Source organism: Babylonia areolata, chromosome 18, assembly GCF_041734735.1.
Source record: "Babylonia areolata isolate BAREFJ2019XMU chromosome 18, ASM4173473v1, whole genome shotgun sequence".
Taxonomy (NCBI): Eukaryota; Metazoa; Mollusca; class Gastropoda; order Neogastropoda; family Buccinidae; genus Babylonia; species Babylonia areolata.
This window is the reverse complement of record NC_134893.1, coordinates 47,241,974-47,258,562: the sequence shown is the minus strand read 5'-3', so window position 1 is coordinate 47,258,562 and position 16,589 is coordinate 47,241,974. Positions and strand designations below refer to the sequence as shown.

General features: G+C 41.4%; 1 protein-coding gene across 2 annotated transcripts in view; it reads left to right on the top strand.

Annotated features, from left to right (window-relative positions):
- Positions 1-16,589, top strand: part of LOC143292849 (uncharacterized) — a 290,755-nt gene that overhangs the window by 100,368 nt on the left and 173,798 nt on the right. For both annotated transcript variants that reach the window (XM_076603474.1, XM_076603475.1), the window contains exons 53-63: positions 3,843-3,974; positions 4,420-4,605; positions 5,243-5,380; positions 5,849-6,037; positions 6,519-6,653; positions 9,983-10,171; positions 11,498-11,629; positions 12,156-12,332; positions 12,716-12,844; positions 14,688-14,876; positions 15,180-15,302. In XM_076603474.1, the coding sequence (XP_076459589.1) occupies positions 3,843-3,974; positions 4,420-4,605; positions 5,243-5,380; positions 5,849-6,037; positions 6,519-6,653; positions 9,983-10,171; positions 11,498-11,629; positions 12,156-12,332; positions 12,716-12,844; positions 14,688-14,876; positions 15,180-15,302 (1,719 nt within the window). The remainder of the gene's footprint in view (positions 1-3,842; positions 3,975-4,419; positions 4,606-5,242; positions 5,381-5,848; positions 6,038-6,518; positions 6,654-9,982; positions 10,172-11,497; positions 11,630-12,155; positions 12,333-12,715; positions 12,845-14,687; positions 14,877-15,179; positions 15,303-16,589) is intronic.

The following is a 16,589-nucleotide window of genomic DNA, read 5'->3' as shown; positions in this document are numbered from 1 at the left end:
TGACACAAAAATCCTACATGATCTAGGTCGCTTTATTTATCACTCAAATAAACGTCGCGCTGCTTTATTATGATAACGGGTACAACCTGAGTTCTGTTATGTTATACATTTAAAACAACGAACGTACATGCTTAAGCGGACTTGCTCACGATGGAAGGCATTTACCTTTTTGATTTTTCGATTCATGTGTTTGCATGCCCGGTTTTACAAAATCGAGTCTGCGCGCGCGCAAGTGTGTTTGTGGGGGGGGGGGGGTGGAGATGTGGGACGGGGTGTGGGTGTGTGTGTTTGTGTGCTCAACATTGTAATGGGTCAGAAGGCCTTCTACAATAAAATATTTCTGAGTTCTCTCTCTCTCTCTCTCTCTCTCTCTCTCTCTCTCTCAAGGGAGGGTACCTTGCATCAAGAGAAAGATGGACTTACAATGGAGATGTAATGCCTGTTGTCAATATATATAAATACTTAGGTTTATATTTCTCGACACGTTTAAGTTTTGCCTTTGCTTGTAAAGATCTCGTTAGCAGAGCTAAAAATGCATTATTGTGTATAATGAAGAAATTATCATTGTTAAACAACGATTCTGCAACTTTATTTTTAAAGTTATTTGATTCACAAATTCAACCTATGGTACTATATGGAGCTGAAATATGGGGTCTCGATTCTGCTGCTGTATACTGTGAAAAAATACACCTATATGCTTTAAAGAAATTGCTCGGATTGTCATTACAAACACCTAATGATTTAGTGTATGGAGAAACAGCCAGATATCCCATAGTTTTGACTTCCACTGTTAAATGTATTCAATATTGGCTGAAAATAACTCAGATGGAAGAGCACAGATTACCCCATAAAGCTTATAGAATGCTATTAGATTTAGATAATAGAGGCAAGAGAAATTGGGTGTCTAATGTGAGAATGAAACTTTGTGAGTATGGTTTTGGTTTCGTATGGTTGAACCAAAGTGTCGGAGATATCAGTAATTTTATTCATGTATTTCGTAGAACATTAATTGATTGTAGATGGCAAAATTGGAACTCTCATATTCAGAATAGCGACAGATTTGATTTGTATCGAATGTTTTGTCATATACCTTATAATATGCCAGTTTATTTGTCAATGAGACTTGATAGACATCTGAAATATACTTTGGCAAGGTTTAGATTAGGTGTTACTGAAATATGTACGCATTATTATCGATATCGAAAATCATGTGCCCAAAATTTGTTTTGTCCAATGTGTCAAGAATCTAAAGAAGATGAAGTTCACTTTGTGCTGTGTTGCCCAGTATTAAGAGATCTTAGAGAACAATTGATTCCACTTAAATACTGTCAACACCCTTGCTTGTTTAGACTTATCATGTTAATGTCATCAACAAATGAAAAGACTGTCAAGGAGTTCGCTCTATATCTGTATAAAGCACTCAAAAGGAGAAATGTATATGTTACATCATGAAGACTTTTGAATGTATGACTTTAGCATTTTACTGTATATCCCCCTTCAAAGGGGCTGTGGCCTATATGAATAAACCATCTCAATCAATTAATCAATCAATCAATCTCTCTCTCTCTCTCTCTCTCTCTCTCTCTCTCTCTCTCTCTCTCTCTCTCTCTCTCTCTCTCTCTCTCTCTCTCTCTGCGTGTGCGTGTGCGTTTGTCTGTGTGTCCTTTTTTTTCGAAAATATTTTTGAGTCGTTTGTACAGGCACCACTCATCGAAAGCGAACAAATATATTTTTGATTTATGGTCTATCGTGTTGCTGTTTAGACTGACTGTGTGAAAACAATCATGACAAACAAATGAAGTTCCCAGTGAGGCTATCCTACCCTCACATGTACAAAGATAAAAGGTGGAAAAAAAGAAGAAAGAAGCAAAGCTGTGAAACAAGTAAACAGGAAGGGAAAAACGAATAGATGAGAAAAAAAAACTATTTTACATAATCACCGTTTCTTTCAATGATGATATTTTCGATTCATTAGCAAAATTTGCCAGATTTCTGAACACGTATACTGTTGGAAGATATTTTATATTAAATGTAACAGTGTTTAGGAAAAGAGTTGAAAGAGTTGACTTAACTCGCAAGCGGACTGGGAGGCTTCACTTGAAAGATTAAAGAAACATTAAGGTTATGTCAAGGGATCTTTTTTTTTTTAAATAATTTTCAAGAGAATGGGAAGAGATGACCGCGACAGATGCACCTTCTATGGCACAGAAAGAAGATGCTGTGCCACATCATTTGTGGTATTGTCCACATTCACAGTTATTTTGACTTGGTTTGCGAGGAAATGTGTAAACCGTTAAAGGCTGTCGCTAAATGTTGAATTCCTTTTTTGTTTGTTGTTTTGGTTGCAGAGGACACAACAGTAGCAGAAGCTGTTTCTGACTTCACTGAATTGCGTGTCATTTAAAAAGTAAAGTGCAGAATTAGCGCAATCAAACCAGACCATAAATTCTTTATGAGAGAACTCAAAGAGCATGCCGTTGTAGAAATGTATCCATTTGATTGAAATGCATCATCACAAATTGCTGAAAAGTGGCTCCCATTTGTGATTGTTTTATATATAGTATACCTGTTTATATTTATGATTTGTTCTGGGTTTAATTTGAAATCTGCATTCACTCAGTTACTATGTGGTGTCCTTAATTTACAGCAAGTTTGAGATTCAGTCAGTGCCACATAAGAGTTAACAGTGATGTAACATGTATTCAATTCAACAACAACAAAAAAACAATTAAGATAAGTAACTATCTCCATTTACACGGTACACAATTTCAAGTCAATGCTGCTTATGTAGGTTCCAGGCTTGTCCTAATACCGATCATTTAACATGTGCACACTGCACCAATGACCAGAGAACACACAATTAGCAGACACAATGTAGCTTTTATTCAAGACTGGCATAGCCTCTTAATCCAGAATATGCTACACAGAATATTCGGGCAATACAGAACAAACACATGTCTGCCTTTATGGATTTTTGACTCAAAAAGAAAGAAAAGTAGGTATTGGTAAGAATTAAATAAATAAACAATAAAGAGAAGTGACTCCTTCATTTGTAAGGTGCACTCTTTCAAGTAAATGCTGCTCATGCTACCGATTCAGCTGGTAACATACAGGTAACTAAAAGATACACAGAAACAACCCAGACATTCCTCAAAAAAGGAAGCTCCAGGCAGTCAATGCTGCTTATATTTATTACCGATTCAGCCAGCGCACAGGTAAAAAATGGAGAAAATCAGTCTGTTTCTTCTACACACATTCTAATTATAGCTGCTTGTGGAAAGAGCACAAAAATATGAAGAAGCCAAACATGTTCCCACAATCAGCTCATTGTTAGATTTCTTTTTTTTTATACTTGTTGACAATTCTCAGCACTTTCATCTGACATATTGCCACACATGCTAACAACAGTCATTTTATCATTTTAGTTCAAATAGTAACATCATCTGCTGAGTTTGATAGTTACTTTTGGTTCGATAAGAACTCGTTTCTCATGATGTGAACAACACGGGTTTTATCGATACATGTAAATACCCCCTTTTCCCGCATCTTCGCCCAATGCCTTGCATTTTAGTTTTGTTGTCCTGTTCAGTTGGAATCACACATGAGCCATGAAGACCAGCCTCATGCCATGTTTTGATGTAAATTGTTGACTAAGAGAAGGGTGGTTGTTTTTTTGTGTGTTTTTTTTTTCACGTCTGTTTATGTAAAGGATATTCTTTGACAAAAGCAAATATTTCGCGCAAGGACAAAAAAGCATGCCTGGGACGAAAACAGTCCGTTATCAGAACAAACATTGAAGGGTAACTACTTCACCGGACATTTGTTGTGCATGTGCTTCCCAGGATCCGTTCAACCAGATCACGTACAGCATCATTGGTGACGATGCCGCCCCCACTTTCTTCTCCGTCAACGCCAACACGGGTATCATCTCTCTCCTCAGGTCCATCGCCAGCGACTCCACTGATATTTATCGGGTATGGAAATGATATTCAAGGTGCATAGATAGAAGAGTCACAGTGACTGATGTCAGTGCATCCAGATCCGAGCGGAAACATTAAGCAATGGGCAGGGGCTCACTACCAATCTATTCTGCTAAACTCTCAGTTAAGAGCGTAAAGTCTATTGTGTGGTTGAGAGAGAGAGAGAGAGAACAAAAAATGGATTTATGTTGTAGCGTGCTGGAGTGGTGCGAGAGTGAGTTGGAGTGAATGGAGGAATTAGAATGTTTCTTCGCTGGTGGTGTTGTTGTTATGGGGGGGGGGGGGTTGTTGTTGTTTTTTTGTCTCCTCCAAGGAAATGTTCATGTCTAGTGGTGAGCGGGAGGTGGACAGTTTAGATAAACAAATCAGTTGATAAAAAACGAACAGCTGCGTCCTTGCCAGGACGTTGTCTCACAGTGTACCACTCTGTCCCGGCCAGGTCCGTGTTGTGGCCGCAGATGGTGGTCTCCCGGCCAAGACGGACACCACAGTGGTGTACTTCAACATCACGAGGAACCTGGTGGCCCCCGAGTTCAATCCTTCAGTGTACACTGCCTCTGTGTCGGAGGACAGAGCAGTGGGTGACCCCATCCTGCAGGTCACCGCCAGGGATGGTGATGTCACTGTGAGTGGAGTTTTATGTTTTCGTGTCTGTCATGGGTCTTCAGTTATTCATTTGTCTACCGATTCGTAAACCGATGGGTTCACCAATTGGTCTGTTGCCTTATATGCTTAACATGTGTTGTTTTCCAGTCTGGTACTGACTTCACCATCACACTTGTTTAATGTGTTGTGTAAGTGTATATACAAAACGTGTGCGTGGATGCACATGCGTGTCTTTCAAATGCACGTTTTATGTTTGTATTGTGAGCTTGAGCACCATGATCACATGTGAATTTCTCTTTGGAGATGATAAAGGTGACTTCCTTCTCTTTTTTCTTTTATTTCAACCTACCTTTTATTTCACATGTTTCTTTCCTGGCTTTTTTTTTTTTTTTTTTTTTTTTTGGTTTTGTTCCTTTCACATGAATGAAGAATTATCAGAAGCTGTTGGTAATTGTTATTGAATTTTAGTTTTTATTCTGTCTCATGAGATTTATATTTAAAACGTAACTGATATGAAATATGTCTGTCCATCCGGTGTTTTTATTAAGGTATATTCTTTACAGCTTGACATGAACAAACGCGGGTTATAACGTAAGGCATGATATACACGCACGTAACAACGTTTACACCTGACCTTTATGCATAACTGGTTTCAGGCGCCCAACAACCAGGTGACCTACACCCTGACAGGTAACTCCAAAGCCCTGGAGTATTTCCAGGTGGGCAGTTCTTCAGGACAGGTGTCGGTGCTTCAGCCTCTCTACCTGGACCAGGACCAGACTCAGACTTACAGTGTACGTCTTGGGTGGCGTGTGTTGCGAGTTGGCGAACTGTTTGAGAGGGCAAGGGGGTGTGTGGGGGGTGGGGGGGAGAGTCTGCATGTTTCTGTTGGGCCAGTTGCTATAACTCGGGCCAGTGAATATTTGAGCTGCAAGAGTGAAACCGTTCGCACGAGTTTGTTTCTGTATAAAAGGACGAAATCGAATTTCTAGGATGTTATGATTATTTCATGTACATGTAACGGAAGCCGACCGCTCCCATATTGATTTAGTTATGTGTATATTCATAAACGCGCCAGCTTATTCAGCTTACTGTTTATTTGCTTTGTGTATACCTTATTAAATGATACGATATAAACCACATACTGGAGCTAGAAGGAATAGAAGACATTGTGCATCAAAATCAAACTTTTTGTGTTTAATCCCTGTTTCACCAAAGATTACGAGAAGACAAAGATAGTGAAGCCATTCATGCACGTGCAGCTGGTGATCACAGCCCGTGACCTCGGTTTTCCCTCGCGCCCCGCCATCAACACGGCGACAGTGACGGTGGTGGTGAACCGCAACAATAACCCCCCTGTCTTCCTCAGCACCCCCTATGACGTCACCATCTCCACTCCCGTTGCCAGCGGCACCAGCGTCCGTGCCATCACTGTCACCGACGCTGATTTGGTGAGGTTTTGTTTTGTTTTGTTTTGTTTTGTTTTGTTGCATGGTTGCCTGCTTGGTTCCTTGGGAGATTGGTTCGTTCATTAGATGCTGCGTGGTGGTGATGTTTGCAGTGATGTCAGGGAATGTGTGAGTGTGTGTATGCGTGTGTGTGTGTGTACATACACGCATGTGCGTGCGTGTGTGTGTTTGTGTAAAAGATGATAAGTGTGTGTGTGTGTGTGTGTGTGTGTGTGTGTGTGTGTGTGTGTGTGTGTGTGTGCGCGCACGCATGCTTTCATGCACTAGTATGTGTATGCATTGTGAGGAGAAAGAGACTGAACTGTCTGATAGACAAAAGAGAGAATGAGAAGGATGAGTGGAAAAGAAAAATATCCACACAAAAAACCCAAACAAACAAAAAAAAAAAAAAAAAAACAATGAGAAAGCGATTCATTCCACATATTTGACATTCGCCTTTCGTTTTGTTTCTGCTATGTCACAGGCTCCCTTCAACAGGGTGACGGTGCAGGTCATTGGTGACGACAGTGCCCCCATCTACTTCACTCTGGGCAACGACAACGTCATCCGTGTGTCCAACACAAGCAGCTTCAACGCCGACACAGACACATTCTACAGGGTAAGCTCCGTTTGGGTTTCCTTTGCTTGTTTCAGTGTGTTCTACCTCAATGCCTACATGACTAAATTCTACAGAGTAAAATTCTGTCTGTAGGGTCTTCTGCCGAGCTTGTTTCGCGGTGTTTGACCTCATTACCAACAAGACCACCTTTAACCGTTAACCCTAGAAAAGAATGTGAAGTACATACATACTGCACTAAGCCAAACGTTATTCTACAAATCTTACACGACCAGACACACAAAAAAGATGGAATAAAGCCATGCGCCTTTGGCTTCTGGCAAAGAAACTTTTGTGTTGAAGTTAACGAACAGATATGGACAATCCCTCACAAGGTCACAAAAGAAGTTAGACTGAAGGAATTGCAGTGGAAAATTATACACAACATTTATCCCACAAATATTCTACACCACCAAATGAAAGTAGTAAACGAGGAGGAATTTTGTTTAATGTCCCGTCACACATATCGGTGATTGAAGACATTTTGTTAAAGTATTTATGAATACATCTGAGTATTATCGGTTAGAAGGGGTGGGAGATGTGGATGAATGGAGGGTTGGGAGAAACTGGGCAAATGAGGGTAAACATGTGGGTGAAATTTGGAAGAAAAAACAAACAAAATAAACAACAACAAAACAACTCTAAATACAGTTACAGGAAATTACTTAAAGGACTTCGTAAAAGAGAAGTCGTTAAACTGACAAGCGAAACAACTGATAATGAATGCAAAAAGTCAAAAACATCAACGTTCTCAGTCACTTGTGAAGACACACTTTCGTGTACAAAAGGCTTCATCAAACTACAGTGAAAAATTATATGCTCAATTGTCAGGTTACTAAAGCATATGCACTTGACATTAGAACAATACTTGGTCCGTAATGAATTAGATAATAGTCTGAGAGCTAAACTCAGAATTGGTCTGCGAATCGGACCAAAGTCTGAGAGAGTCAACTGACGAGGTTTTAGACTTGAATTCAAGCACCTATAAAAGTCTCTTTCTAGTATATTGCTTATTTCCTTGTATGACAATGGGCAATATACTTTTATACTATCTATATGATTTTTTGCTCCCCTTTTTGCTGCCCTGTCTGCTTGGTCATTATAACGGAATCCAGTGTGGGATGGTATCCAACAAAAATCAACATTTGTACCCTTCACAAATAGGGAGTGCAATAAATACCTAATTTCAAACAATAAATCTTCTCTTTGATTATTCTCAAAATGGAGCAAACTTTTTAAGACAGATTGAGAATCAACACAAAATAGGATATTACATACTATGATTGGTATATCAACAAGATAATTTAAAGCCATAAGGATGGCCACCAATTCAGCTGTAAAAATTGAATGTCCCTTACCTAAATAATATGATTTTTCTGTTTTTAGGTCAGGAATGACAAAAGCAGATCCTGCACTGCTATCATCCAGGACCGAGTCATCAGTGTAAACTTTTAAATGATAATCAAAATTTTCTTCTAATTCAATTCTGACAGATGCTGCTATTATATGTGGAGATTCTCCTTTTGTTGTGTCAGAAGCACATATGTTGACGTTTGCTTTTGTTAACTCCCAGGGAGGGACAGGTGGCACCAGAACACGAGGTGCCATATCATGCAAATCAATGTCTGAAGAATTTAAAATATCTGACACATATGTGCGAATGGTTTGTAGATTTGAATTATTTTGTGCATTTTTTGGAAAATTAGTATCAGACCTAATGTTTAATTCCTCAAAATCATCCACTGCTGTACATCTCACAATGTATTTAGCAGACAACGACAACAAATGCACAGTTTACAAAGTCGAAGAAGACTTCATCGAACATTTCTTTTATGAATGCCCCCCTGTTAAAATATTTTGGCAAAACGTTGAAAACTTCATCAATGGTATTACTGGACATCCAATACAGCTCTAATTAAAAGACGTGCTGTTTGGTTTTCAAAATAAACGATTCGACAATGATGCTATGAAAACAGTGAATAAAATTATCTGAATTGGAAAAAAAATTAGTATAAGTATTGCGAGAAAAACTAAGTCCACATCTCCAATATACTTAATATTCGAGCAGCAAATGAGGTATAGATGAACTTGAAAATTCTCAGCCCTTGCAGACAATAGATAAAACACACGCGCACACACACATACAGGCGCGCGCGCAAACAGACACACACACACACACACACACACACACACACACAGAGTCGCACGCGCGAACATACGCATACACATTGAGCGACTCCATGTAGCATGAGTGTGTGAATGGAACATACAGTACAATATACAACATACACCAGTGCAAATGAAGACCCAGACAAGTGAAAGCATGCGTCCAACAGCAATTGTTTATCACTGGAAAAGCACATAGATAGAAAGATGAATGAATGCGGGCTTTTTTTCTTATGATATGTATTTGTGTGTGTGTGTGGTTTTTGACTCACTTGTGTAAACAAAGTGAGTCTGTGTTTTAACCCGGTGTTCGGTTGTCTGTGTGTCCGTGGTAAACTTTAACATTAACATTTTCTCTGCAAATACTTTGTCAGTTGACACCAAATTAGGCATAAAAATAGGAAAAATGAAGTTCTTTCCAGCCTTTTTCTCTTAGAAAACAAATGCGGTCTATTAGTAACCTTCATGCAAAAACGTTCTTGGAGATTACTTTCATACTTGAGGAATTGATGGAATTTTTTGGTGACTTAACGCGAAATATTTTCATTCCGTGGCATACTGAACTTACAAGATACACAGACTCTGGGAGGTGTGTACGTGATGAATGTGTGAATTTATTGGGAACTTTCTTTTTTTCCGATGGAATGCGCTTAATTTGATTTACTTGATGAGCTTCAGAATTTATTCTGCAATCTTTCGCTGATGCCTCTCTTGAGGGCACATAAGACCGTGTGGCTGTGTCTGGGGACAGGGGCGGTTTGGTCTGTGTGCTCAGCAGCTGGAGGGTGGTGTCTTTTGCCGGTGGGCTCTGCAGTCATGAAATACTGGCTGGTACACCCATGGGGATACTTCTTTTAAGGCTGTTGCGAGTTGCATCCTGTGGTCTCTTTTGCCTCTGTTCGGGAGCAGTTATGTCCCTTGAATTCTTAATGGAGTGTCCTGTGCGTGCCTGCACCCATCGTGAACACAGCGCAGGCCTCCAAGGGTGGTGCAGGATTGTTCCAAGGGCGGGTGGAGACAGTGCTTCTCTGGGTCCTCCCCAGCACCTACGGGTGTTTCTCTTTCTTCTCTCTTCTTCTTCTTTTAAACACGCCTGAAGAAAAGACGGTGATTGCTGGTACGGTCAATTGGCTGAATGGTTACACACTCCGTGATTTGCGTTCCAGTTGCGTCTGCTGGCCACTGACTTTGGCTACCCAAGCCTGACAGCCACGGCCACGGTTGGTATCACAGTGCGCCGCAACTTGTTCCCGCCACGGTTCACTAACGTCGACACGGTGCGAGTCACCATCCCTGAGACCGCCGCTGTGGGTACCTTCATCGCTGACCTCAACGCCACGGACGCTGACACAATAGTGAGTCAGTCAAATACATACAGTAATTCAATAAGATTAAGGCAGATCCATACATTATCAAACTGAACGCTTTTATAACTAAGTTCAGCAAAGATGTTAGGTGCATATGTGGAGAACATATATCTAGCAACCATATAATATTCGGATGTCAGAATCTAAAATGTTTTTTACAAGACTTCACCAAAAGTTCTTGTGAATGTGTTATTAACAATTCCAATATGTTATTTGCTGTTGCAGAAGGTTTGCTGCGTAGTCCAATAGGACATTTGTTATAGTTGTTTGATGTTGGCGTTAATAACGTTTGCATTTTCCCTAGCGTTGTCTCTCCCTATTCACCCTCCACACATACACACACTTTTACCCCCACCCCCCTCCCACAACCCCTACCCCCACGTTTTGTTTTGTTTTTTTGTTTGTTTTGTTTTGTTTTGTTTTTTTTCGTCTAATATCACTTCAAGTGGAAAGACGTTAAACTGAAGACGAACAATAGTGAGTGAGGATCTGTGTGGTTTAATCATCTGACTGTGTGTCCCATGGGCGCAGCCTGTGCTGCATTGCAGGGCAGTTTGTTTAGGAAATTGTCATACTTTTTTGTCCGTTTTTTTTTTTCACTGTTCTGTCATGCTCACTCGTTGTCCTGTATTTTGGGCTATGATTGTCATGTTTTTCTTATTGATTCAAAGTTTGTGCGATCCGGGAAGAAGTAGGCCTATGCATGTGCCTCTTTAATCCGAATGTTATTCTCTGTGTGTGTGTGTGTGTGTGTGTGTGTGTGTGTGTGTGTGTGTGTGTGTGTGTGTGTTTGCTCTACCTAGAGTGTTTAAAAGATGCTGTTCTGAACTCTTTCTTGTTAGATATAATCTTGAACATCCAGCCTGTGTTCAGGGTTATTTTGGACCATTTATCATTTGTTAAACATACACACTTTACCCTGAATTTGCATTTTTGTTTCTCGTCTGCTATCTTTGGGATGGGGATTTGGAGATAGAGCATTTGGATGTGAAGGAAATTTTACGATCCTAATCGGCCGTATGTGAAGAAATGTATACATTTATTTTCTTCGGTGCTTTCTCTCCTCTCAGTTGTGGGTTTGACTTTTTTTCTTTTTTTTTTTTTTTACTTTGTCTTCGTTAATTAGATAGATCATTTCCATGTCTTCGTTAATTAGATAGATCATTTCCATGTCTTCTTTAATTAGATAGATCATTTCCATGTCTTCGTTAATTAGATAAGATCATTTCCAACTCTTGTTTTCCTCTGCTGTTCACCTGTCTTTTCACATAGCCTATATAAGCATGAAAAAACCTGCTCTTCACACTGTCACAGAGTCCCAACAACCAGTTCCAGTTCTCTCTGGTGGGCGATGGAGACTCTCTCACGTACTTCTTCGTCAATCCCTTCGACGGCCGTGTCACTTTGCTTCAGTCGGTGGAAAGCACAGTGACCTCAGGATACCGGGTTAGTGATTGGGGTGTACTTGTCAGCGCGCGCGCGCATGCGTTTGAGTAAATACATGCGTGCGTGCGTTGCTTACTTTTGGTAGGACAAGATAACGAATGGCGAAACGAAAACGTATATCGAAAACACATATTAGGGGTACATCTGAACCTACACTAGAAAAGCTAAATGTTTACAGAGCGCTGACAAACTACGACCAAAAAAAAATATATATACATTCACATTGTACAACAAAAAATACGTGTACACATTTAGCAATAAAGCTTACTGAACACACAAACGCTACTATAGAAATACGCTCACATAGTTGCCAACAAAGCTTTCTAAATACATCGAAACAGAACGTCAAACAGAATGCAGCTCCGAAATTAAGCATGTAAATATAGGCACTATTGAATTCAAATGATTATGATAAATCCTCATTCTTATTTGACATTGCAGTAGATGAACCGAAATGAATGCAGTCATTATCCTGTCCATAAAAACTTGCATATGTGCTGTGGTAACATTTTGATCTTCTTTTCAGTTGCGGGTACGTGTAACAGATGGAGGAGAGCCTCAGTTGTCTTCAGAAACGTTCGTGGAGGTGACCGTTGTGCGAGACACAGAGAACCTCGTGTTCACACTGCCCAGGTACACAGTGGACATTTCAGAGAACCTGGGCGTCAACCAGTTCGTCATTTCGGTTGTCGCACAGCCTCAGGTAGGTTACTGAGACCGGAGTGTTATGACTGTATACATGGGGTAAGAAAGGGGATAATGATAAGGCAGCATGTGTGTGTGTGTGTGTCCGCGTCCGCGCTTTAAAATGTAAACAAAGTAGATATATTACGTGCAGAATGCGGATATTGTACAGTGTCTTTCGAGAGTCAGGGTTAGATTGGTAGAAAACCACATAGGCAGAGGTTAACATGAAGGATTACAAGTGCACGTAAACACTTGTCATTGAATAGTTACTTTCTGAAGGTGAACTATGCCCCACGGTACAGATTTATGATACGTGTATATCATTCGGTTTTTATCTGGTGAAATGTGATATTTAGGCACTGTACTCAGCAGTGACACGTCTGTTATTTGATGCACCAGGATGCCGTGACGTACCGAATCACTGGCTACAGTGACGGACCTGATTACTTCAACATCAGCTCCACAGCTGGTACCATCTTCGTCAAGACTGACCTCAGATCTGACAAGAACAGGAAGCCCCGCTACGTGGTGCGTGTCCACTGGCTCTTTTTCCCTCTCCCTACCTCTTTCTCTGTCTCTGTATCAGTCTGACTTTTATCCCTTGTGTCTCTCTCTGTCTATCTGTGTCTCTGTCTGTCTCTCTGTCTCTCTCTCTCTCTCTTTCTCTCTCTTTGTCTCTCTATTAGTTCTTTTGATTATATGTATTTATTTCTGTGTTATATCTTTGTCTTTTACGAATGTACCTCTACCATAAACTAATTACGAAATAGGTATGTAATATTATCAGAGGACCCGCTCCACAAACCGGGACAAATTGACACGAAATATGGACTGGTTTGAGACAGTGTGCAACAGTCAACTGCAAACAAACTGCAAACACCCACTTTGGTGTGATTTCCTTGACACACACGTGTCAAGAGAACTGAGCGAGCTGATAATGTGATCGGCGGTGCTGCCATGACAGGCGGCAGGTGATCAGAGGCTATGAAGAGATGCTAAACCTGTAATGTTACATCGGAGATTAGGAAACAGGCCATCGCATGACCGATAGCCTTAGGGAAGAGAACGCACAGAGGGGAGTAAGTCAGCGGGAGTTGAGTTTACATACCTTTTGGCTGACACCCTTGAAGTCAAGTTGTTCAAGGCTTGGGTTTTGGTTCGGCGGAGGTTGCGTTGTTGAAGGGGGTGAGTCATAGATGTCTGTTCGGATTGGAGATCCCGGTGGGGGGTTCGGGGGGCGAGGCCCTGGATGTCCGAAGGGGTGGGGGTCCTGGTTGTTGTGGCATTCCAGAGGTAAGTCCTGTGTGACTGAAAGGGTGGGGGGAGCCCTAGCTGTTCTTCTAGCCTTGCGATGGGGAGGTCCTGGCTGTCTGAAGAGGGGAAAAGTCTGTGCTGTTCTTCTGGACTTCCAAGGGTGAGTTCCTAGTTGTCTGCGGAGATGCGAGGTCCTGACTCTTCGTCTGATTGTGATGACCGTCTGTGGTTGGGTGCAGGCGGAGAGGTGGAGATGGTCGAAAATCTGAAAGAGAAAAAAAACAGAGAACCGTCACATATGAAAGAAATATTGGCAGCATATAAAAAGCATATGCTCGGCAGACTTCAGCATCGGGAAAGTGAACACATTCTGGGTTTTTCCACACATATATCTGAGACCGAACTTAAAATCCGGCTGTGTCCATCGCACATCGGGTGAAGTTTGTCCACAAGTGAAAGTGTCTCGGTTTGTGTGTGTGTGTGTGTGTGTGCTTTTTAGTGTGTGCCTGTGTGTGTCTCTGCTGTATGTATGTGTGTGCTTGTGTGTCTGTGTGTGTGTGTGTGTGTGTGTGTGTGTGTGTGTGTGTGTGTGTGTGTGTGTGTATGCTTGCGTTTGCGTGCGTGCGCGCGTGTGTGCATGAAGGAACTAAGATACAGCACTATGTGTATTTCAGGGGGCAGGTGTGGAACTCCGCGACTCTCATGACTGATTTTTGTATTGCATAGATTGTGCAGCAGCTGCTTGTCTCGCGTGCAACATGCGGTGGGAAAGAGATTCATTTTAGATCATTCTATATAAGATATTTCAGAGAAGATGATATGTAAATAAGGCCTTTAACAAACAAACAACACATCCAAACACAATACGCCTTGAGAGAAAGGACACCTACATTTCGTCAGGAATCACAATACACACACGCGCACGCACGCACGCACACACACACACAGACACACACACACACACACACACACACACACACACACACACACATACATACATATATATATATATATATATATATATATATATATATATATATTTACACACACACACACTTCGATTAATCTCCAGTGTGCTGTGATTTTATTGCTTACTTCCTCACTGTGACGGTGACAGCTGGGCGTGGAAGCCACCCGCGCCTTCCAGGCGGGCGTCAAAACGGCCACTGCTGACGTTGAGATCAACGTGCGGCGAAACGACAACCCGCCCATCTTCAGCAGGGAAATCTACTCAGTTTCCATCTCAGAGTACACGTCTCTGGGTTCTTCGGTCGTCCAGCTTGTGGCTAATGATGCTGACACCCAGGTAAGTTAAGATCTTGTACTCATACATGGTTGTGTTCACAAATGCAATTTGCGTGTATGGGGGTGGAGGAATGGGGTTGGGGGTGGGGCATGTGTGTGGCGGTGGGGAGGCAGGAATGTCAGCATGTCAAGTTTTATTTTCGGTTGAGGGGGAGAGAGTGGGCTACATAACAGTGACCTGAACACCAAATAACCAACAGACATACATCAGGGTATGATATTCAACTTACAGTCCATGTATCAACCCTGTGGAGAAGACACGTGAGTCAGCAGACGTTGTGTGACCAGGGCCTTTGTTTTCCAGGATGTCCTGCGGTACACGATGGTGCCCAACGCCGGTGTGACGGACTTCTTCTACCTTGGTCCCTCCACTGGCCTCATCTCTCTGAGGACCCTGCTGCTGGGCCAGACATCCACCAACTACAGGGTCAGTGAACAGTTACTCCAACTGAACTATCCTCTCAACTCCAACTGAACTATCCTCTCAACTCCAACTGAACTATCCTCTCAACAACACAGGAAAAAAAAAGACGAAACAGTGACGCGGAAAGATCCACTTTGCACCCACCAGCACACACACACACACACACACACACACACACACACACACACACACACACACACACACACTCCTCTTTGTCTCTTTGTCTCTCTCTCTCACACACACACACACACACACACACACACACACACACACACACACACACACACACACACACACACACACACACACACACACACACACACACACGCACACACGCAAACTCAACTCACCGATCCATTAACCTGCCCTGCAGTCCCCAAACTCACTCATGTACATCCTGGTGGTGCGTCATTTCTGTACACAAACGAAACACGATATGTTTCAAAATCAGTTGCTAACAAACGAATACACACAGGTAAGAATGAAAAGATACGTTAAAAATGAAGTGGAGTGATAACTTTGTGGTAACGCGTCAGCTTAATGGTTTGTTTTAAACAACAATCAACCTGTTAATCAATAAATCCACAAAACAAGTTAATACTGATTTAAGCATAGATAAAGAAAACCAAGATTGATCGCTAATGTGTTGTCGGGCTCACTGCAATACGCAATCGTAAAAAAAAAATAAGTACAATGACAAAAAGTCACCTGTTATGTAAGAAAGACTGGATAGAGAACAGAAAGTACATTGATCAAAAAGTCACCTGTTACGTAAGGAAAAATGGGAAGGGAACAGAAAGTCACAATAGCATACAGACTGAACAATCTCTACATGCAAGCATATGTGCGCTACCTCCTCTACCGCCTTTCTGTTTCCCACTTGTATCACAGAACATTTCAAATCCAATGAAACAATAAAGATTAGATGTACATGAATAGGGGACTGAAACACGACCAGCTGATCAACAACATCAGATTGACACACTCAGTTATTATTTCCAAATTGATTGATAGAACGTTTTGGTTGTTTTTAGACTTCCAGCCGAATAGTTTGATTCATGTCTGAATCCAAATGATTTCAACTGCAGTGTTTCCAGTCTGGTGCAAGTGTGACTCAATATAGTATTTTACACAAAGAACTTTTGGTCGTTATATCAAAAACAGTTATGTTCAGTTGACACATTTGATTATAAATTGATCATTATCAGCCATCGACAGTGTTAACCCCGCTCCGCCTCTACCTGTTTCTTTGTATTCTTGTCATTTACTTCTGTTCTTTTTGTGTTGCTG